This window comes from Chiloscyllium plagiosum, chromosome 19 (genome assembly GCF_004010195.1).
Source record: "Chiloscyllium plagiosum isolate BGI_BamShark_2017 chromosome 19, ASM401019v2, whole genome shotgun sequence".
Taxonomy (NCBI): Eukaryota; Metazoa; Chordata; class Chondrichthyes; order Orectolobiformes; family Hemiscylliidae; genus Chiloscyllium; species Chiloscyllium plagiosum.
The window spans coordinates 28,353,007-28,377,658 of record NC_057728.1 but is presented as its reverse complement, the minus strand read 5'-3'; the positions used below and the strand labels follow the sequence as shown (position 1 = coordinate 28,377,658).

At 40.5% G+C, this 24,652-nt stretch overlaps 1 protein-coding gene across 1 annotated transcript in view; it reads right to left on the bottom strand.

The window, feature by feature from the left end:
• Positions 1–4,318: 4,318 nt before the first annotated feature.
• The window catches only part of slc13a4 (solute carrier family 13 member 4), a 115,380-nt gene continuing 95,046 nt past the window's right edge, over positions 4,319–24,652 (bottom strand). Inside the window, exons 9-15 of the mRNA XM_043709429.1 lie at positions 24,209–24,310; positions 23,996–24,097; positions 21,639–21,745; positions 18,243–18,397; positions 17,411–17,572; positions 14,533–14,670; positions 4,319–6,283 (exon numbers count right to left, since the gene is read on the bottom strand). Of these exons, the coding sequence (XP_043565364.1) occupies positions 6,146–6,283; positions 14,533–14,670; positions 17,411–17,572; positions 18,243–18,397; positions 21,639–21,745; positions 23,996–24,097; positions 24,209–24,310 (904 nt within the window). The 3' untranslated portion in view covers positions 4,319–6,145. The remainder of the gene's footprint in view (positions 6,284–14,532; positions 14,671–17,410; positions 17,573–18,242; positions 18,398–21,638; positions 21,746–23,995; positions 24,098–24,208; positions 24,311–24,652) is intronic.

Genomic DNA, 24,652 nt, shown 5'->3' with positions numbered 1-24,652 from the left:
TGGTGCCAAGTGAATAACTTAGTGATGTAGATATTGGAGTGTTCTGTTGATGCACCATTCCTGACTCAATAACATACTGATATAGCTAATTTATCAGGGTTGCCTGGATATGTCACCAACGTATCGACTCTGATTGGTTAACTCATTGATGTACTGGAGCTGACCACATTCATTGATGTACTAGCACTGACCAGGTTTTTTATTATTTTTATTCACTCATGGGATATGGTGATCGCTATACGAGCATTGAATAATAATTCAATTGGTGGCACAGTGGCTCAGTCGTTAGCACTGCTGCCTCACAGCACCAGGGACCCAGGTTTGATTCCAGCCTTGGGCAACTGTCTGTGTGGAGTTTGCATGTTCTCCCCGTGTCTGTGTGTGTTTCCTTCAGGTGCTCTGGTTTCGTCCCACAGTCCAAAGATGTGCAGGTCACGTGAATTGGCCATGCTAAATTGCCCATAGTGTTAGGTGCATTAGTCAGAGGAGCAGCGAAATCGACGTTTCGGGCAAAAGCCCTTCATCAGGGCATCAATGTGGACGTCAACAGTTTCCTCATTTCCCCTTCCCCCACCTCACCCTAGTTCCAATGAACTGCTGTGCTCTTCCAGCACCACTAATCCAGAATCTGGTTTCCAGCATCTGCAGTCATTGTTTTTACCGCATTAGTCAGAGGGAACTGGGTCTGGGTGGGTTATTCTTCGGAGGGTTGGTGTGGACTTGTTGGGCTGAAGGGCCTGTTTCCACACTGTAGGGAATCTGATCTAATCAATTAATCAACATACCAGCGCTAACCAGCTAGCTTCCTACTAAATGATGCTGACCAGCTATTTCATCAATGCACGAGTGCTGAATGGATAACTCATGAGTATGTGACTGGATATCTCAAGTTGGATTTTTCTCTCCATCAGCCTGTGACTGGGGACAGATTTAATTTGTGTGCTGCAGTTGACTAGATGATTCATGTGAAGTGGTATTGACCAGAAAGCTGTTGAATACATATTTGTAGTATTCTATCAGTGGACGTGCCATTACATATTGTATCACAAAGTGCTGTTTCTTTCTTAAGTGACAAGGAGGGCAATGAGGTCCTGAAGGAGAATTTATGTAATTAAGAAAAAAGCTAAAAGGTAGAACCTCAAGAGTAGTAATCTCAGTGTGGCATATTGGTGAAATAATATGAAAGTTGATTGATTGAATAAGTGGTTCCAGAACTGGAGTGGAACAGAGGGCATCTGATTTCTGACATTGGAATTCATCCTGGAGGATTCTTTACAAGATGGATGGGTTACACCTTAGCTGCACTGGGACTGATATCCTTGCAGGGAAATTTGCTAGTGCTGTTGAGGAGATTTAAAATGACGTTCAGGTTTTTGGGAACCTAAGGGGTAGCTCAAACAGCAGGTAAAGCTGGTAACAGCAGGAAGTAGAAAAGTGACAAGTGAAACTTAGAAGGTAAGCCAAACAAGGGCAGGCAGCAGCTAAAATTAGAACATCAGATTAGACATAAATTAGAATATATCTTCAAAAAAAGTGAAAGGAATTCTACTTATATGCACTCTGCATTCGCAACAGGATAGGTAGATGACTTAAAGCCATGAATAGCAGTAAATGGATATGATGTAATTATGTAACATATGATTACAAAAACATGGCTGCAGGGTGAAAAAATCTGGGAACGGAATAACAGAAAAAACTGCAGATGCTGGAAATCTGAAAGAGAAACAGAAATTACTGGAGGAACTCAGTAGGACTGGAAGCATCTGTGGAGAGAAACCAAGCTAAAATTTCAAGTTCAGCGACCCTTCTGCAGAACTGGACCTCCTCAAAACATTAACTCTGTTTTCTGTCTTCATAGATGCTGCCAGACCAACTGAATATTCAAGATATTCAACATTTAGGAAAGACAGGCAAAAAAGGAAAAGAAGGTGGATTTTCATTGGCAGTAAGGGATAGGATGTACACATTAGTAAGGGAGGATCTCAGGATCTCAGATTTGTAGAACAATGTGTAGAATCTGTTTAGTTAGAGCTGAAACAAAAATAGTAGCTAACATTGATAATTGTATATAGGCCACCGAACAACAGCCGCAACATCGGGGCACAGTAAAAGTCAGGAGCATAGTGTAGTAATTATGGGTGACTTCAATCTATATATAGACTGGATGGACCTAATGACCACTAATGTCTTGCAGAAGATGAGTTCCTCAAGTGTGCTGGGAATGGTTTTCTAGAGCAGCATGTTGAGTTATGTAAAGAGGAAAGTGGCTGAGATAAATGTGGATCTATTACGGGCAGAATCAGGAGAAATTATAAAATGGGAATAAAGCAATGACTCAGAAGCTAAATATTATTATTGTTTATCTCTGAATTAATTGAGGAAAATACAAGTAATCTTCTAGAATTTGAGATCCAAGGGACAGGAAGAATGAGGAGTTGAAAGAAATTACATAGAAAGAAGACTATGTTGGAGACATTACTAGGACTAAAGGTTGATAACTCCTCGGGACATGATATTTTACATCTCAGTGTTGAAAGAGGCAGCTAAGGACACAGTAGAATCATTGATATTCATCTTCCAAAGTTCTACATATGCTGGAATACTTCTTGCAGATTGGTGGGTAGCAAATGTTATTTCAGTATTCAAAAACTGAAGGAATGAGAAAATAGCTTCACATTCAAAGTAGGTGAAATACTAGAATTTACGATTCAGGATGTGATAAATTGACTTTTGTATAATAACTATCTGATTGCCATAATCAGAATGGATATGTGAATAGGAAATTATGCTTGTCCAAACCTTATCTTGAGGATGTTACAAACAGAATTGAGAAAGAACGAGTCAGTGGACATAGTATATTTGGATTTTCAGAAGGATTTTGATCCAATCCCCCACAAGATGCTTTTTAACAAAATTAAAGCTCAGTGGATGGCAGACAATGTTCTGACATAGTTTAAAGATTAGCTAATGGGCAGAAAACAGAAGGTTGAACTAAAAATATCATTGTCAGATTAGCAGTTTTTGAGTAGGGGGATACTGCAAGGATCAGTACTCAGGCCACGGCTGTTTACAATATATATCATGGATTTGGATTTGGGGACAAAATGCAATATTCCCATTCTCAGTAACAAAGCTCGGTGGGAAGGTATGGTGTGAAGGAGATGCAAAGTGGCTTCAAGAGGATTTGGAAAGATAGAGTAAGTATGGCAAAAGCATGGCAGATAGAATATAATTGTAAACAATGTGAGATGACCCACTTTGGTAGGAGGAACAGATGAGCAGAATATTTCTTAAATAGTAAGAGATTAGAAAATGTATATGTGCAAGGGACTTGGGTGTCCTCGTCAATAAGTCATTGAAGGCTAATATTCAGATGTAGCAAACAATTAGAAAAGCTAATGGTATGTTGGCCTTTATTGCAAGAAAATTTGCATACAGGAGTAGTGAAGTATTTGCTAATATGTATAGAACCTTGATTAGAATGCATCTGGTGAAGTATATGCATTTTAGATTCCCTTACCTTAAAAAGGATAAAATTGCCATGGGGACAGTGCAATAAAGGTTCACCAGACTTGTCCCTGAGATGATATGACTGTCCTATGAAGACTGGGGAAACTGTGTCTGTATTCTTCAGAGTTTTCAAGAATGAGAGGTACTGTCATTGAAACTTCAAAAATACTTAAAGGGATAAACAGTATAGATTTTGATAAGATGTTACACCTAGTTGAACAGTCTAAAATCAGGAAGTACAATTTTAAAATAAGGGTAAGCCACTTAGGACCAAAACGATGAGAAGTTATTTTGTCCAGGGAGTTGTGAATCTTTGGATCTGCGGAAACTCACTTATTGAGTATGTTTAAAGTGGAGATTGACAGATTTCTAAATAACAATGATGTTAAGCGATATGGGGAAAATGTGGGACCATGAGCATGCTGAATTGTGGAGCAGGCTTAATGGGCTGAATGGCTTACCAGTGCTCCAATGTTTCTAAGAATGATAATCTGAGAAGCTAAAGTATATGATAAAAGCAGATATGCAGTATTTATCTATTGCCAGTCACTGACACGGCATCTCCACAGAAGAGGTTTAATATCAGGAATTTTGCTTTTATAAAGTGAAGCGCAGTATGTATAATAGGACATCAAATTCAAGAAAGATGTACTGATGCCTTTTTAGTGCTGAGTTACAGCTGTATTTGTCATCGAGATACTCTCATTGGCACAAAGGTTTTGTGACACAAAGATATTGCCTCTCTATGAAGTTACAGATGATTATTACTGTTTCTTAGTGTGATATTAAATGTTAGCTGTTTTTAATGTAATATTAAATCTTTTTGAAGGCAATATTCCCTCCTCAACAATAGTGAGATGACCATTGAGAGACTGTGGAGAGAAGTTGTTTCTTGTTTTCTGACTGTGTCTTAGCAATAAGATTTATGATCACTTCTCTGCTATTATGATGTTCATGTTGTAACTTGTCCTGAAACTCTCATATTTTGCATGTACTTTTGATAGCTATTAAATTGATATACATTTGTCCTTGGAGTGATGTGTATCAGTACAATTTCCTATTTTAGCCTTCCCATTTGGTGTCTGCAAACAGCAACCCTAGGTTAGATTTTGCCAAGTTATTTGTCGAGTATTATATCCTCAGATTTGCCCTCATAATGTGCCTCAAATGCATTCCCATCAGACAAATTACTCATCTTCCAATTTTTACATTATCCCTCAATGTTAAATTAATCTTTTTGTAAAAGCACTGGCAGTTTTGCACTCTGGACTACATCCAGTAGGGAACAGGCTGAGACTCTGCTCCGCCATTAAAATGAGGTGATCTTCAGTGTATAAAGGCAAGTAGCCTATTTCAAAACCAACCTATCAACTTGAGCTCAATAGTTCAAATCTTTACATTCTCATTGCAGGGCTTCCTAAACAGAGAAGGCAAGGCAGGATGACATAACTCATAATGACTAAATCAATGCAATGTCAATTGCATCTTGTTCTATTTGTTTATTTGTTTTCTCTTAAGACTGTGTTAAAAACATTTTTTTTTAAAAAAAGCACCGTAACTTGACTCTCCAGCAGATAGAGAACCTGCTATGGCATAGCATTATTTGCATCCTGAAGGATTTTCAGAGAGAGCTATCCCCAGTTGAATTTATCCCAAGGGCAGTATTCATACAATGAGACATTTACAGCACTTCCTTTTTAATAAAAGAGATATCTGAACTCAGTGTTAAACGAGAGTCCAGATGTGTGATGAAACCATCTGTTGTAGTACAATGAGGGATGTTTCTGAACTATACATCCAGGGTCACTGTTAAACATTCCTGGGTCAGCAGTGGAATGTTTCATATGTGTATGTTGAACTGTCATACACATAGTTATACATCACGCAAGGAATCTGTTCCCATGGAAGTTACTGCTCTTAAACTATATTAAATTAATAGTTTAATCCATTGCATAGCCATCAGCTCCTTGATTAAAATATAATACTTTGAAAGGAGCTTTAAGCTGTGATAGTAGGGATCAGACTGACCAGGAATGTTTCATATATAAACCCCAGCCTATGTAGAGAGCAGATGGGGAAATGTTGCAATCAGTCTCTGTACCCTAAGATTAGAAAGGAAAACATTGTCCAGGGTTTCTGCTCTTGATTGTTAATACATGATCCTTTTGGAAAGAATGCTGAGTGAGGAGGCAGCATGATCACACTTGATCATGATGTCTCTTATAGTCAAACTCCCTTGTTTTGGACCATCTGTGACTAATAGTCACTTAAGGGAGGATCCAAAAGCTATGGAACTGAATTTTGCCATGGGTCACCACCTTTGAAAGAAATAGAGATAGAAAACATAATTTGTAAAAACTTTGAAATTCCATGTCCCAGAAACTTTTCCAAAGGTGAAAAAGAAAAGCTGCAACAGTCCTCAAAAGGATTTATCAAATGCTCCCAAGTTTGAAGCTGCCAAATGAGTGGAGTTGGAGGGGTTTGTGCAAACTATATTCGCACTCCTTAATGCAGTGTGCAATCTGAGTAATGATTCTTATCCCTGCTGAAATAGGTCATCATTGATCAAGTGATTTTCAGGCTTGATTCCATCTTTTGTGCAGACTCCTTGTGTCTCTTGTTCTGTGATTCCTGATTAAAGGCCTCTCGTTATGTTGCTAGTAGAAACCCAGTCAGGGAAGTGTTCAAGTTGGAATAAAGGAAATCCCCAGGTGGTGATAGCCAGCATCACGGCAACCACCCCAATCACATTCACTCCGAATCCAGCTTTCACCTGAAAAGACAGAAATAGGACTTTGAGACACAGTACAATCTTGAAAAATATCTGAGAACTAATTCTGTCCTCCTAGTGAGGAAGATGTGTTTCAAACATTGTGCGTAAGGAGAAAAAGTTACAACACACTCTTAAAATCGCTTCCAGCAAGCAACATTCCCGATTGGAGAGAGAGTTTACAAAATTCACTCTTTGTATATCAGGGTATCATGTAGAGAAATTGCTAGCATACTTCATACAAGTGGCACATAACTTGATAAATACAATTTTATGAAGAAACCTTGAATAGATTGCCATTCCTTTTCCAATCCTACCAAACTACTTACGGCAGAGGCAAACAATAATGCAAATTAATATTACTTGATTTCTTCACAAGCACCTCCAGAACCTGTGTTTAAAATATCTAGAAAAAATAAGGGTAGCCAAGAAAGGGATCACTACCAACTGCGCAAGTTCCCCTCCAAGTCATTGTCATGCATTGTTTTGGTCTGGAACTAAATCACTCCCTAACAGCATTGTGTCCACCGGGTGGCTAAAGTGGTTCAAGATGACAGCTCAACAGCAATTAAGACTATGCAACAAGTGTTCTCCTTGCCAGTGACACTCACATCCCGTGAATGAACAATAAAAAGAAACAGTTATTCTGGAAGATAATAAAAACAGAAAATGCTGAGAGATTAAGCAGGTCTGATAATGTTTGTGGAGTGAAAAACAGAGCTAATATTTCAAATGTGATATGACTCTTCTTTGGAATACAGTCTTTTGAAGAAGTCATATTGGGCTCAAAATTATTTTGGTTCTCTCTTCACAGATTGTATCAGGCCTACTGAGTATTACGAACACATTGATTTTATTTCAGATCTCCAACCTCCATTTTCTTTTGCTGGGAGGTAACTGCCTGCCACAGCTTTTTTTTAATACAAACTATTTGGGCATGCTGTGATACAGGTGAGCAACAGCTAGGATTTGAATTGATTAGACCTTCTGGCCCAGAGGAAGGAACATTACCATTGTGCCCTAAAATCAAAAATGGAATCAGCAGGATATTCTTCAATATATTTTCAAATTAACCTGTCCAGAGATGCTATTACACACCCTCTGGAGCAGGACAGACTTGAACATGGGCTTCTTGTCTTAGAGGTATGGGCATTACCACTGCATGACAAGACCCCTTAGCAAGATATTCTTAGATTTTAACATATAAGTGTGTCCTGTGAAAAAAAAAAGGGGCTCAACTGTGCTTGGGAAATTGGCATTCTATGAGGTAAGGGTCTCAGTGATGTTGTTGACTTATCATTCCATTCACACTAATGTTTTGGACAATCCCATTTTGCAAGGATGTTTTGAGTGGTCAGTGTACAGAGTTTAGGCCTTCAGATCATGCGAAGGGCCTGAATCATGTAGTTCAGATCCCGATTGAAATCCTATAGGCACACAGGATCTGTTCCTCCAAGCCACATGGCTACATGTGATAAACACCCACTCTGACAAACCATGCACAGCAAACACCATTCTGACACAATTTGCAGCATTGACATGTAATAAAAAAGAATTTGCGGAAATACAGCATGTGGATCTGGTCTGGCTCCTCCATCTTCGGATCAAGAAATGACTCGGAAATCTATTTTACAAAACATGTTTTTTGTGGAGTCAGAACAAGGATTGATTTTTCTTGAGCCATGAAAATATTGCTGAATAGTCTGACATGACTGTACATCTCCTAGACATCTCCTTGGCCATCCCTATCAAGGGTCTAACTGAGATCGCTGTCTCTGTCCTGGACAACCAACAGATTGTTGAGGCCACTTAAATACCAAGCTCAACTCAACTGGCAAATTTAAATGAGACTAGAGCCCACAAGTAGTCTCTTCACTGTTGGTACAGGTGGATGTGCCCGCAAAGATGAAAAATCACAATCAAACTCAACATTGTTTAGAAACCCACAACTGTGCTAATCATGGTAGCGTTGGGAGCATGAGTGAGTACCATGTGTCAGTGATATGCACAGAAGGCGGGGAAACTTGCGTGCATATATTCAATAATCAGAAAGTAATTTTTGATCAGTCATGAATGTGCAAGTCCAGATCACTGTGTATAGAACAATGGGATGTAGTTAAGTTGGAATGCATTCTTTAATATCTGAAAATGACTTCAACAGAATTGTAGAATTTCTCTTGACTCCTCTAAAATAAAAAAAACAAATGTAATCGCATTATTGTATTAATTTATGGCAGTTCATTTAAATAAAGAAAGAAAATTATGATTTTCTCCTTTCATATTCATCCTGGTGCTTTTCTGTGGAGTATGGTTGATAAGTTGGGATAGTTTCTGTGAGTGCTATGAGTGCTCTTTATGGACTTTATGTTATACATAGACATTATTTGAGTAATTTGGTTCACCATTGGTGATGGTATGCAACACTAAGTTGATATTGTTTTAAAGCCTAATACTCCAGTAAATATTTTTTCCTAATGTTACACAACTTGACACCTGTTCAAATGTAGCAAGGATCCCTCGCTAATGTAACTTAAATGAGATCACCAACTCCTTACAGATTAGTTGCTAGTGATTTCTTCTGGTTGTTTTGTATGTTCTATATAGTTGTTTCAATTTATATAGGCACATAGGGAATGGTGTGGCTCATGTTGAAAGTTTTTTTGAGTGACTTGTGCACAACCAGTTGCTCAGATCTAGATGCATTAGCAGGCATTCCTTCAATATGAGCTGGAGAATAGAATAGAATATCCTTTTATTGTTATGTGTACACCATTGTAGGAGTACAGTGGAAAGCTTTAGAAGAGGGTTCACACAGAATGCAGCTCAAAGAGAGAGTAAAGTTGGAGTGGCAAAGAGCTCTCAACAAAAGACCATAACAACCCAGGTTATTCAGGATCAATTCTCCAATCTCAATCCCAGTGAAAAACAACATCTGAAATGTCCGCACTTTAGAAAGGATGTCCTTGCTGAAGTATGCTGCATACTGTATCCACAACCACTCCTTGGAAGAGCGCAATGACTATACTATTATCGAGACCTTTTTTTATATTTTTGAGTCCTTCCAAGTCATAGCTGAAAATATTCATACTATCCAATGGTTTACTATTTGCTGTGGCTTAAGGGAGGTTACTGACTCAATGAAAGAGATTTATCTCAATAATCAGAAACAAGTAGGGAGAAAGAGGAGGGCCAGGAGAAGGACGCAAAGACAGTGGAATTCATTGGTGCACTTGCCATCAGGAGGGCCCCAGCTCAGGTATGGTCACCTATCTCTCAATATCATCTAATCTGAGCAAGGTCACCCTGCTCATGTGAGGGACAGAGAGATAGAGAGAATTCATTAGTGAGTGTTATCAGCGGCAAATGTGGGAGAGAACCAACTAAAGGAAAGTGGTTGCAATGATGGAGTCACACAAATTGTTGTTGGCCATGTTCCATGAAAACCAAAGTATAGCCCTCACAAATCAAAAGTAGCCCCAGAGAAAATCATTTTGATGTTGGATCATACTCAAAAAAGCAGAGCTAGTTCCTTAATATGATCAACCAGGTTCTGTGGAATTGTCTGATAAAGTTGAGATTGCACAGTGTTTTATACTGAAACCTGAGCTTTTTATGGTCTTTATTAATAGAGGCAGAATGGACAAAAGAAAAAAGGTTTTGCTGAACGATCATAAAACAATTAACCCCCACTGTGACTATTCTGGGCACCAGGGGATGTGAAGGCTTTATAGAGCATTCTGAAGAGATTTACTAAAAAACGCTCCAGGGATAAGTGACTATAGAAAAGCTGGATTGTTTCCTTTGAAGTCAAGAAGCCTGAGGGAATTTGGTGGAGCTGCATAAAATTATGAAGGATTTAGACAGAATAATTCAATGGGAGTTGTGCTGAGAATTCTGCACAAGAAGCCAGTGAGGACTTCATCAATACGAGGCTCGTTTTGTTGATTTTTTTAAATCAAGTTCCAGATGTTGAGTTGACATTGTCACTGGGCAGTGGTGAGTTTTAGCATCCGATCATACCACCTGCTTTGAATAAACTAAACATCAACATTTCTCAGATTGAAGTCAGAATGATTCCTGCTTGCTCCGATGGACTTCCATGTTGTACAGCAGGCAGCAACATCTCAGGGCACATTCCATAAGCACCCATTCATTAACAATCCAACACCTTACCATCTCTCTGTTACTTTCCCTCACTACAGTGCTCACTTGACCACAATGCAAAAAATCATAGCTGCTGCCAAACATTACAGTGCTTACCTGATCACAGTGCAAATATCAAAGCTGCAGCCATAAAACAAACACACCAAGTTTTTAAATCAAAACATGCCTTATAGCATATAAAAAAAAACAATAATCATGTACATTCCCTTGGTGTCTGTCCTAAACAGAGCTTTCCCAATGGCTGCAGCATTATTTATGGTAGACTTATGACTATCAATGGATGAGATTGCAGGTGCTCTTGTAGGAAAATCAGCAGGAATTATTCGGCAGGAATATCTTGCTGCTTGTGCAGCAATGGAAGCTGCAACTTTGGCTCACTGAAGCTGTGTAATGGTTGAGTCTTTAAATAATGCAACCAGATCTGGCCACTACTTGCACCCTGGCAAGAAGATGCTCCAAACCTGCTCAAAACCTTGGTGCCAAGGGTCCTCCATGCAGTGTGGCACACTGACTGCTAGTTCTCTGGAAAGTCTCACAGTGCACCAAGCATTTTGATGCAAATACCCTTCAGTATTCTTCTGTACACAGCTCCATTAAAATTCTCACCCAAGTTCTCCTCAGCAGAACTTGCAGTTACCCCCCCCCCCCCCCCCCCGTTATACTAGAAGCTGTGCTACTCTTAGTCCATTGACCTGACTGCAGCCTATTTATGTCAATGTCTCATTATCTCCATGCTATTCTGACAACCGTGCACAATATCAGTTTCTAAACTGATTGTTGTATGTGTGAAATTGTGAATTGCAAATTTCTCATCACTTCTTTCTTGGTTTTCCTCCATTGTCTGGCTAGGTAGTATTTCTTTGGCACCTAAAAGGAAGGGGTAGAGGTCTGAATGCATGGGATGGAGTTTTACAACTCTCTTCCCCACTCCCACTTTACCCCATATACAGTGCTCTCCCTAACCCAGCCCAGGATCAGACTAACAGGTAGGGGTACATTAAATCAGACACCTTTGTAGTAGTGCTGTAAACATCACCCACCTATTGATGATGGCATTTTACTTGCAGCACGGGAGATGTCACGAGCCCCATTTGCCCAATTATGGCTCTTAAATGGCCAATTGATGACCAATTAAAGCCCACCTTTCACTGCCAATGCACTACCAGTTGCTGAGGCCAACATGGCAACTTGGCATCCTTTCAGCTGGCTAGGGATTGAACTACCCCTTGTTCAGGCACTCTTTGCTCAAGGAGACCCTCAAATTGTTCTCCCATTCCCTCCACTGTCTCCAAATGCTGGAGCCTGCTAGTCTTGGCCTTGTGGCCTCTGTGTTCTACTCTATGACTCCCCTTCATTGGGAGCTACTTTCAGCAGCAGCAGTGACTATCGGTCCGAGTGTGTGTAACTTTTTAATTATTTATTCACTTATGGGATGTGGGCATCACTGGTTGGCCAGCATTTATCATCCATCCCTAGTTGCCCCTGACAAGGTGGTGGCGAGCTGTCTTGTCAACCGCTGCAGTCCACATGGTGTAGGTTGACCCACAATGCCCATAAGGAGGGAATTCCAGGAATTTTGATCTAATGAAAGAGAAGGAACAGTGATATATTTCTAAGTCAGGATGGTAAGGCTTGGAGGACAACCTAAAGCTGATGGCGTTCCCATGTATCTGCTGCACTTGTCCTTACAAATGGAAGTGGTTGTGGATTTGTAAGGTGCTGTCCAAGGATCTTTGGTGAATTTTTGTAGTGCATTTTGTAGCTAGAACACATTGCGACTACTAAGCATCGAGGGCGGAAGGAGTGGATGCTTGTGGATGTAGCGCCAATCAAGTGAGCTGCTTTGTCCTGGACGGTGTTAAGCTTCTTGAGTGTCGTTGGAGCTGCACCCATCCAGGCAAGTGGGGAGGATTTCATCACACTCCTGACTTGTGCCTTGTAGATGGTGGACAAACTTTGGGGAGTCAGGAGGTGAGTTACTCCCATTAGTATTCCTAGCCTCTAATCTGGTCTTGTAGCCATTGTGTTTATGTGACAAGCCCAGATGAGCTTCCAGTCAATGTAAACCCCAGAATGTTGGCAGTGGGGGATTTAGTGATGTTAAAACCTTTGAGTGTCAAGGTGTGGTGGTTAGATTGTCTTTTATTGCCTGGCATTTGTGTGGCATGAATGCTATTTGCCACTTGTCAGTCCAAGCCTGATATTGTCCAGATCTTGCTTCATTTGAACATGGACTGCTTCAGTCTCTGAGGAGTCGCAAATGCACAAAATTCAGCACCAATCATTGGCAAACACCCCACTGCTGACCTTATGAAGGAGGGAAGGTCATTGATGAAGCAGCTGAAGATGGTTGGGCCTCTGGCACTACCCTGAGGAACTCTTGCAGAAATGTCCTGGAGCTAAGATGACTGACCTCCAGCAACCACAACCATCTTCCTTTGTGCCAAGAATGACACCAACAAACAGAGAGATTTCCCCTGATACTTATTGATTCCAGTTTTGCGAGGGGCTCATTCATGCATTACTCAGCCAAATGTGGCCTTGATGTCACTCTCATCTCACCTCTGGAATTCAGTTACTTTGTCCAGGCTTCAATCAATTTTTTAGTGAAGTTGGGAGCTGAGTGGCCCTGGCAGAACTCAAACTGAGCATCATTGAACATGTTATTGTTAGGAAAGTACTGTTTCCCATCCTTTACTGATGATTGAGAATGGCTTGATGGGTCAGTACTTGATCAGGTCAGGTTTGTCCTGCTTTTTGTCAGCAGAATATACTTGGGCAATTTACCACATTGCTAGGTAGATGCCAATGTTGTGACTGTTCTGGAACATCTTTGCTAGGGGGGTGGCAAGTGTTGGAGTACCGGTCTTCAGTACTATTGCTGGAATACTGCCTTGCTGCTGAGACTAGATAACGTCATTTAATTAACAGGCAGCTCTTGAAGGTGGGACTTCAGCCAAGATTGGGAGAGATCATTCCCAAACAAGTAATGGCCCAAGTTGCTATGGGCCTACCTAGCAATGAAGGCATGTTCCTTTATGTCTTAAGTCGGAGTTAGGGCCATCATCCCCATATGAATTTCTTCCCATTTGACAGAAGAGATACATGATGACATAAGGTCAGAAGAGAATGCGGGTTGTGGGGAATTAGTTAAGACAAGGAGGATTAGATTTGATGATATTGTCATCTTTGATGGTTTCTACCCTACAACTGACACTGGCCTGAGGAATGGCAACCCAAAATCAGCGGATACAGTCTTTCCATGAATAGGAGAGGTAGTTGGACATCTCTGCTGCTGATTAGGTGTTGTCTACCTGCCCCATTCTACTCCAGTTTGTACTTCAAGCATGAGACAAATTGCTGAGTTCATGCTCAATTGCAGATACTGTGTGAAAACTGAGGGAAGTGGATTTGACATGTGCAGCAATATTGAATATGTGAGCGTGAGATGAAGTACATGAATGTCAGATAGGGGTCTTAATTGATGGAAACAATTGATGGTTGAGTGGTAGAAGTATGAAAAACCCATTGATATATGCGGTGTGATTAAAATGCTACAGCATTTGAACATGCATTCACTGACCTTGACCACTTCCATAAGTTCACTGACCAGGTTGCAGAATTACATTAAGATAGTCGGTGTTTGATTGCTGCTATTCACTAGAGTGACTGACTGATAACCACTTCCAGCCCCTCACAGACACATGACATATCTTCTCCTTTTCACCTCCCCCATCAGGACATCCGGTACATTACCTGTAACTTTTGATACCCATTCTCTCTGATGTTGTGTCATTCTTTAATGGTTCACAGCTCAGTCACTTGCTGCATGATTTCCAGGCTTACTATAAGCACAAAGCATTTCCTCTTCAGGAGGTCGAGGCTAGATTTATGCAGTGAAGAATAGCTTTAAGTGGAGCTAGTCATAATATTGACCATCTGTGAATGTGTCTAGTCAATCAACAGCATGACCAGCACTGACTGGAAGCTGAAATTACTGAATAAAACCAGCCTCAACAAATGGCATAATCCCAATCAACATGGGCAGATCGATTACCCTCATGTCCTTAGCCCTCAACGTTCCTTACCATATCCTGAATCTGGCAGTGACCATAGCTGAAGACAATGGCATTTGGTGGATTACCAACAGGCAGCATCACAGCAAAGGACACACACATGGTGGCTGGTATCAATGTGTACAAGGGATTAATCTGCAGAGTTTCAGACTACAAGAAAAACAGAGAAAGTATTAACCATCATGTAATTCATTCTGAGCAATGAGTTCCTGTTTATGTGTAGAATAATGCACACTTCACAAGGGGTATGTTCATTGAAAAAATACCTTCGAGAGACTGTTATGAGCTTATCACAATGTAACTCTCCCAATTAACCATTAACATGCAATTGTTGGGCCAATGGGAATTGCATCCAGAAAGGAAAAACCAGGAAATTTCTCATGGAATCAGAGACGTCTTCACTGTTAGGATTTCTGCAATCATGAAGGGGTGAGGAAAGAGGAACTAAGCATGAGAAAAGTGCTGGGGCAGATATTTTAAATAGTCCGTGTAGGTGTTTAGATAACCATGTAAATTAATCACAATTACTTTTTTAAGTTTATTAATTTTTTAAGAGACATCACTGTTTGAGAATACGATGATTTGCACATTTTGCACCAATCAGGTGTTAACAGGCATGACACAAATTAATTTAAATGCAAGGTACATCTCCCATGATACTATTCATTCAGGCATTTTTAGAACAGATGCAGTAGAGGCTGGGTGCCAAATGAAACTTCTACAATTGCGATTAAGACAAAAGGTTTCCATGCACTTGCTGGACTAAAAAAGAAAATATGCTTTGAAACAAACTGATTTATGATTTCATTGTAACTTGATGCAGAGAAAATCTTCCTCCAGTACACATGAACTCCAAATTTGAAAGATTCCCCATTTAGCCTTCATTATACATAACAGTCTCATGGTCTCACACAATTAGACTGAATGTTCAGTGGTAATCGCTGTTGAATTGTGGCATTTTTTGCACTTGAATTGAGGTGAGAGGAATGTGGTTGAACTTCTAAATCAGATTTCAGGGATCTACATTTTCAGATTTAAAGGGCTAATACAGGCATTGACTAGTTTACTTCCTTGCTTGTCATATTCCATTCAAGGACTTTTCAACACAAAGCATCATGGAACTTTGGAATTCTCTCCTCTTGGAGCTTTTGTGAATTATAAAAAAATCAAAACTGAGATCATTTTATAACATGAATTACAGAATCAAGTAGATTTTTAGATGCATATAGTGCAGAAAAGACCCTTCGGCCTGTCAAGTCTGCACCAACATAATTACCACGAAAAGTGCACTGATCGCATTTTCCTGTACTTGTCCCATATCCTTGAATATTAGCATATTTTCTTTTTTAGTCCAGCAAGCGCATGGAAACCTTTTGTCTTAATCACAATTGTAGAAGTTTCATTTGGCACCCAGCCTCTACTGCATCTGTTCTAAAAATGCCTGAATGAATAGTATCATGGGAGATGTACCTTGCATTTAAATTAATTTGTGTCATGCCTGTTAACACCTGATTGGTGCAAAATGTGCAAATCTTCGTATTTTCAAACAGTGATGTCTCTTAAATACTTTTTAAAGGTTGTAAGGTTTCTGGTTTCCACTACCTTCCCAAGCAATGCACCAGATTCCCACCACCTTCTGAGTGAAAATGTTTTTTTCCCAAATCCCCTCTGAATCTCCAGCCTCTTACCCTAAAACTATGCCCCTCAACCAAGGGGACGAGCTGTTCTCTATTCACTCTGTCCATACCCCAATCTTATACAGCTCAATCATGCCTATTCCTCTTCCACCCCCACATCCCTCCTGTAGTAAGGTGACCTGAATTGCACAGAGTACTCTAGTTAGGGCCTGACCAACACTCTATACAATTCCAACATTACCTCTTTGCTCTCATACTTGTTACCAAGAAAGCAAGAGTCCCATGTGCCTTCTTAACTGTCCTATCTGCATACTCTGCCAACTTCGGTATCTGTGAATAACTACCCCAAGATTCTTCTGTTTTTCTAAGCTATCCAGTGTTCTGCCATTTATTAAATACCCCTTCATCTTGCTTCTTCTTCCAAAGTGCATCACCTCAATGTTATCAGGGTTAAATACCATCTGCCACTGGTCTGCCCATCTGACTAACTCATCCATATCTTCCTGTAACCTACAAATATCTCCTTTGTTATTAACAACTCTTGGTGTTGTCTGCAAATTTGCTTAACATCCTCCCATATTTTCATCTCTATCATTTATGCATATAACAAACAATAAGGATCCCAGTGTAGATCATTTTGGTACATTGTTGGACACCGGCCTCCAGTCACTCAAATAGCCTTCTGCCACTACCCTTTGTGTCCTATTACTAAGCTAGTTTCTGATCCATCTCACCAAATTTCCTTCAAGTCATGTTCTTTAACCTTCTCAACTGGTCTCCTTGTGGGACCTTATCAAACGCTTTGTAAAAATCCATATAAGCTACATCAGCTAAACCTCTTTCATCCACACACTTGATCACATTTTCAAAAACTTCCAACAAATTTGTTAGGCATGATCTCCCTCTGAGGAAGACATGTTGACCAACCCTAATTAACCCATGCCTTTCCAAGTGGGTATTAATTTGCTCCTTCAGAATTTTCTCCAGTAGTTTCCCTATTACTGATCCCTTTTTGCTCTTCTAATTGTTTAAGTTTCCTCCTTCACTTCCTGTATTCCTCCAGGGACGCAGCTAAATTGCTCCCTCTAGACTTGCTAAAAGCAAAGTGAATGTAAATAAGCCATAATCCAATGGAATGACAGCACAGGTTCAAAGGGCCAATGACCTCCTCCAGTCCTTATGTCCAGAACAAAATGCAACTACAGAAACCTATGGTCCCTGCTTCTATCACTACAGGAAAGCAAGTTCCTTACCAGCGTGGAAAGAATCGGTAGGAAAACTGTGATGGTAGCTGGATTACTTGCAAATTCAGTGACAACTGACACCAAAAGGCAAGCAATTAATGTAACAGCCCATGCAGGGAGGTTACTCATTGGTTCCATCTGACGTCCAATCCAATCAGATAGGCCAGACACCTGGAGAGAGAAAAAGACAAATTCAATAAAATGTGTGCATGGGGCACTTGTAGTAGTGTCTCTGCTTTTGAGCCAAGATGCTCAGGTTTAAGTTTTGCCTGCTCAGGGATGTGGGAACATGTAAAACAGGTTGATTGGAAAATTAAAATGTGGGAAACAGCACATTGTATTTTAAAATCCTTTGTTCAAGAGACAACAATATTTAATATCAAACACCTGAGTAAGATCTGTGCAATAGAGTTCCTTATAGTTTTTACAGGGAGAGGGTTCTGGTCTGAAAACTAATTTCCTCCACACATCCTTCTGCAGTTGAAATGACAAATCTAATGGAGTTTAAGCCTTCTTCAGATCATTTCTCTAAATCCCTAGCTTCAGCCAGTAGAGTGTACTGTCAACTCATCAAGAGACAAGCCCATTTTCTTTTCCTTCAGGGTAAGAAAAGTCCAATCTTTTCTAATAGGGTTGTTTGTTAGTCTTTTTTTTAAATTTCATTAATGTGAAGTGACTGAAATAGCCATTATATCACTTGATGTGAAGTAACTACTGTAATCAAGTGATTGTTAAGGGGTCCAGATCTTCCAAGAAATTGTACCTATCCATAAACAAAATGTTAAAGTTAATAACACGTGCAACACATGAATATTCTGAACCCAATCATGACCAACTTTACCTTGCAGCCTGCTGCCAAGGCATAGCCCCCTCCCACGAGGATGACAATCTCCCATGGCATGTGCTTTTGAAAGTCTTTCCAGTTTATCAGTGGTGCCAGTGGATTGGGGTCCTTTGAGACATTCAAATTCTTTGTGTCTTTCGCACTTTCCTCATCTGCATCAAAACAAAATGATGGAGCTCAGGTGAAAATCACCCAATTGTCATTCCAGCTGAAGGTGGTTGCAAATGCTGATGAGCGCTGAATCCCCAAACTTCAGATGCACTGGCCGAAATGGAAACTGCTGAGGAGTTTTGAACTTCTGATAGATAATTTGTGGTTGTCAGGACCTTCACAAAAGACTTTGAGTTAGAATCAACCACTTCAGACAATACAAACCTTAACAGTATCCTGAAAATGTATGGCAGAGAAATCAGTGTCGAACCGCTGCAGGTCTGGCCCCAAATCACTCACACTAGACTCATTGACATCGTACCAACTCCAACTCTTCCCCCTATCCCTCTTCAACGCAGCCTTTTTTTTTTCTGAAAAAATCCATAATCAAATCATCTAATTAAGCCACTAAACAAGTAATGATTAACAAGCAGTGCTCACCAGTGGAGGGGCAGGCAGTCAGGAAGAACTCATCTTTTCAAAAATTAAACAACCACCAAATCATCCCTAATTAAATTCTAATTAAATTAAGAACTCATCTTTTCTTCCCAAATTATTTTTTTTCTGCCAAATTACTTAATTAAAACAAATAAATTGTAATAATTAACAAGTATTACCCACTGGGGCAGTGTAGAAACTCTTTTTTTTAAAAGCATCATCAAATCATCTGTAGTAGAATTCATTTCTTTTTTTTCTATTGAGAAATATTATTACACACCTCTAGACAGTTTTGGTGCCATTGCCAATTCACTTATAAATTAAAACAACAAATATCAAGCTCTCCTCACAGGAACACTGTACAATAACAAGGATTGAGGAGGGGAGGGAGAGAAGAAGGGGATTAGATTACTTCCAGTGTGGAAACAGGCCCTTCAACCCAACGAGTCTACACCGACCTGCCGAAGCACAACCCACCCAGACCCATTCCCCTACACCTAACACTACAGGTAATCTAGCATGGTCAATTCACCTAACCTGCACATTTTTGGACTGTGGGAGGAAACCTGAGCACCCGGAGGAAACCCACGCAGACACAGGGAGAATGTGCAAACTCCACACAGTCAGTCGCCTGAGGCGAGAATTGAACCCAGGTCTCTGGCGCTGTGAGGCAGCAGGGCTAACCACTGTGCCACCGTGCGGCCCACTAAATTAAAATGGAGTTAGAGGGGGAAATAGTGCTCTCCAAGCACCGCGGTGTCCACCTCTCCCTCTTAAAGCATCAAGAATGTTGAAGATGATCTGGAATGTGGGGCTGATGTAAACCAAAGAGCAACAGAAAGCTTTTTAAAGAACTAAACATGGAGTGCAATCACCCACAACCAACATACACATGGTCTGCAGCATCACAAAATAAACAGGTGGGCTGGGAGTCCATGAACCACGGCAATCTGGGATTACATGGGACTGATGTATATAGCATGCTCTGGCCCAGGCCAGTCCACTCCACTGAGGATGCCCAGCGATAAAATAAAAAGCCAAGTTATGTCTGGGTGAGGGGATAAAGGAGAAAAAGCAGCAGCCCATACAGGAAACACCCCCGTGTCATGCAGAAGGACATAGAGAGCATTTCCATGAGGTAGTAGGGCATTTCTGGAACCCAGGAAGAACTCATCTTGTTGGATATTTCTAATTAATCTATTCAGAGATAATACAACACATTTCTGGACTTGAACCTGGCCCTAAGGGAGGGACACTACCCATGTGCCATAAAAGTTCCACTGGGACAATACCGATTTTCCATAATATCCCATGATCCCCTACAATCTCTTTGTATATCCGAGTCAATCCGTTCAGAGATGTTATTATACATTTCTGGAGCAACTGGGTCTTGCACCTGTGCCTCTTGGCTCAGAGGCTGGGGCATTACCACTGATTCCTCCTACCATAACACCACAAATAATAAGGCAATGAGGACTCTCTGTCTTCAATCAACTCTGGAGCTGACTTCCTCAGTGTTGGATTCCTGTGGCACAATGATGGTTGTCCCAATCTCAGGACAAGGTGATATGGTTCAAGTTGCACCTACTCCAGAAGTGTGTCAATACATTTCTATATAGCAGATTTAAAATATCTTTAAAGTGTCTCTCTGTTTCAGCTTTAAAAGGATTTGAATATCTAATTCTGACATTGACTAACATTGAACACACCCACATCTTCTGTTTACTCGTTCATCTGATGTTTAAAACATCATTCGTTAGTTTTGTAAAATTATAACTATGCTATTGTGCACATAAATCATAGAAAGACAGCGGGAAATGAACAGAGATGGCTGAATCACCAGCTGATTTGCAATAAAACTCTGCTTAATACTTGAACAAATATGTTATCGAGGGATTTATTCATTTCTACACGATATATTATCACTCCTTTCAATAAAGCAGTTAACTACTCAGCTGCTCATATTCCCAGATTTAAGTGGCTGCTGCATATAAGGTTTCCTCTAGACCAAAATAGCCCAACAACAACAATATTTAATTTAATGATATGCCCACTCCCTGAGTAATATCACTGTCTTCTAGTATCACTGCTCTCAACTGCTGAAAAGCATCATCCTCTCAAGTTCATGACAGATTACATTCTTCAACCTCTGAACACATCACCTAGTGAGAATATCGGCTGCCTTGCTGCAATGTCAACCTTTTAATCTTAAATGGAAGGAGAAGCTAGGAAATGGTAAGAGGTTTTTGCGTGATGTTGCTCTTCCTATTATCGATAATAGCAAATAGAGTAATAGAGTCATAGAGATGAACAGCACAGAAACAGACCCTTCAGTCCAACACATCCATGCATACCAGATATCCCAACCCAATCTAGTCCCACCTGCCAGCACCCGGCCTATATCCCTCCAACCACTTCCTATTCATACACCCATCCCGATGCCTTTTAAATGTTGCAATTGTACCAGCCTCCACCACTTCCTCTGGCAGCTCATTCCATACATGTACAACCTTCTGTGTGAAAAGGTTGCCCCTTAGTTCTCTTTTATGCCAAATGCCAAATCCTTCACCTAATTATCAGAGAAACAGATTCAAAAATTGGACTTAAGGTGCATAATGGCTCAATGATAACATGCAACACTTGAGGATCAAAAGAGCCTTACTTTGATCTTCAATCTGTGCTGAGTTATCTGATCTTAACAAAGATACAGACAATTGTATTAATGATGGACCTCTTAGACCATGAAGGAGAGAAAAATCTGTTTGGACTGAAAAGAAGCCAGTAGCTCAGCCCATCAGAACTCACCTTCATTCATTTTGCCATAACAGGGGAAAGATGGTTTCTTAGCTGGAATCAAGAAGAGAAGAAACCCCAGAAAGATGGAAACAGTGGCATCTGTCCTGTAGCCTTTTCTGAAAGTCGCAGAAATGAATAAATTATTAGGGACACGTAGTCAAGAACATTTCACAGATTTCATGTAAATCATGACCAGTCTGAAGGATGGCTTTCTCATAACCAATTAAAATTAAATAATTTATTCAACCTTAACTGACTTAAGTTTAAACACATGAAAGTTGGAGAAGAATTGGATTGGTTGGCAGACCAGATTGAAATAGGATTGGGATAACGTAAGAACAATAGAAGTAGGAGCAGCAATAGGATATTCAGCTCCCCTATATCCAGTCTGCCTTTGAATAAGATCACAGCCAATCTCACTGAGGCCATATTTCCACTTTCCTGCCTGCCCCTATAACGATTGCCTCTCTTGTAGATCTGTCTAACACAGACTTGAATATATGAGTTGTGTATAGTCACGGGGGTCAGGTCAGGTCCAAACATAGTGAGTGGAGTTGTAGAATGTTTGATTCCATTCTGGGGGTAAGGGGGGGCTTGTTGAATTCTAGTGGAATTTGAAATCTAACTCAGATGGGTCCAATCAGGTGGGATGGTGAAGGTGCATCAGATACGGATGAAGGGGTTAGTTGGCAGGGAGAAAGAAGGGGGTTAAGATCAAGTCTGGATGCAGGGAATGGAAGAGGTGGGTTGGGTCCCAGGGTGGTGTGTGGTAATGGTGTTGGGGAGGGGGGGGTGTGATGGCGGGGAGGAGGATGCACGGGGTAGCTGTATGTTATCTGACGGAGATATTGTTGGGTGTAAGGTAAATACAGGGTCTGTTTTTAGTGTTTCAGGAGTTACACTATGGATTTAATAATCTAACTTTTCCTGAATAGCTATTTTACTTAGTTTTTCTGGAGCCCTCCAAATAGCAACATTTACAAGGTTTCAGACAAAGCAAAATTGACAGCGGAATCTTCAATTTCCAGGCAGTTCCTTCAGAATCTGTTACAATGGGGATTCCTCATGGTTTTCATAAATAACTTGCGTCTCCCTGGAATAACAACTGTCTCATCAATGGCAAATCGAGGCCAGAATTGAGATTTTCTATTCTTCCTGTCAAGATTTCAATCTCACATTTCCAACCTTATACACCATCTGCCATTTTTTTGACCCATTCATTTATTCTATTTATATCCCTTTGCAGACTTTTTGTATCCTGTTCACAAAACACTTACCTTACCTATCCATGTGCTGTTAGCATATTTGGTTGAAATATAATTGGTCCCTCCATCAAAGCCATAAACTGTAAACAGTTGAGGCACTAGCACTGATACCTAGGGCATCTTATTTGTAATAGTTTGCCAAACTGAAAGTAGCCCACTGATCTTGATTCTCTATTTTCAGTGAGCCATGTCATTCTCTGTGCCAGCATTTAACCATTAACACCACACGCTCTTAATTGTATGGAAACTTGAACGTAGCTTTTAACTAACTTTCTTTTGGAAATGCAAATGCACTACATCTATCAGTTCCCCTTAATCCATTTTGTTCATTTCATTCTCAAATAACTTTCACAAAATTGATGGATCACTGTTCCAGTGGGATTGGGAAGTAGATTAACATTCCAGTAGGATTGGGAAGTGGGTAAATATTCCAGTGCTATTGGGAGGTGGATCAGTGTTACATTAGGATTAGGAAGTGGATTAGTGTTCCAGTGAGATTGGGTGGTAGATCAGTATCCCAATGAGATTGAGCATTGAATTATTGTTTTTCCAGCACCACACTTTTCAACTTTGGTACTCCAGCATCTGCAGTCCTCACTTTCTCCTAGTTGATCTTAACCTATTGCGAGTCCTGGTGGGATTGGAAGGTGGATCAGTGTGCCAGTGGGATTAGGAGGTGGGTCCAGGTTCCAATGAAATTGGGAGGTGAGTGAGTGTCCCGGTGGGATTGGGAAGTGGGTCAGTGTTCCAATGAGATTAGGTGGTGGGTCAGTGTCCAGTTGGGATTGGGAGGTGGGTCCATGTTCCAATGAGATTGGGAGGTGAGTCAGTGTCCCGGTGGGATTGGGAGGTGGGTCCGTGTTCTAATGAGATCGGGAGATGGGTCATTGTCCCCGTGGGATTGGGAGGTGGGTCAGTGTCCCAATGGGATTGGGAGGTGGGTCTGTGTTCCAATGAGATTGGGAGGTGGGTCAGTGTCCCGGTGGGATTGGGAGGTGAGTGAGTGTGCCGATGGGATTAGGAAGTGGGTCAGTGTGAGTATAATGAAGTGCAGGCTCACGGATAGCAGGGTTACTGGGCATTATAGAATTTTAGATTTACCTTTCAAAGAGTGATGTCCATCCAGGGACAAATCCTGGCTCCCGGGTAAACCATAACAATGTCATCAGCACAAAAAAAATTCCAGTCACCATTTCTGGATAGCTGAGATATTATAAAAGTAAAAGAGAGTTATATTTAATTAAATGATGTGAAATTTGTTTTTGAAATAACCTCTATCTTTCCTAACAGTGAGAAATAAATAGCACTGTATACCTGAATGGCCCTAATTTTTCATACTCTTCCTGAATTCTCCTTTCAGACATTTCCTCACGTTTTGTCTTCCTCTTCTTACTAAGAGAACACGTTTCCTTAAAACTGTAATGAAAAATTATACAAGCGATGTAATAAAATTATGTATTCAACCCTTTTGTTTTGACAGGTTGATTTCCATTCCCAATTTATGTAGTCATGATTTGGAGATGCCAGTGTTGGACTGGGGTGTACAAAGTTAAAAATCACACGACACCAGGTTATAGTCCAACAGGTTTATTTGGAAGCACTAGCTTTCGGAGCGCTGTTCCTTCAACCACCTGATGAAGGAGCAGAGCTCTGAAAGCGAGTGCTTCCAATTAAACCTGTTGGACTATAGCCTGGTGTTGTGCAATTTATGTAGAGTCTTGTTGTGTAGAATAAGGAAGCTTGTGGGAGATATAACAT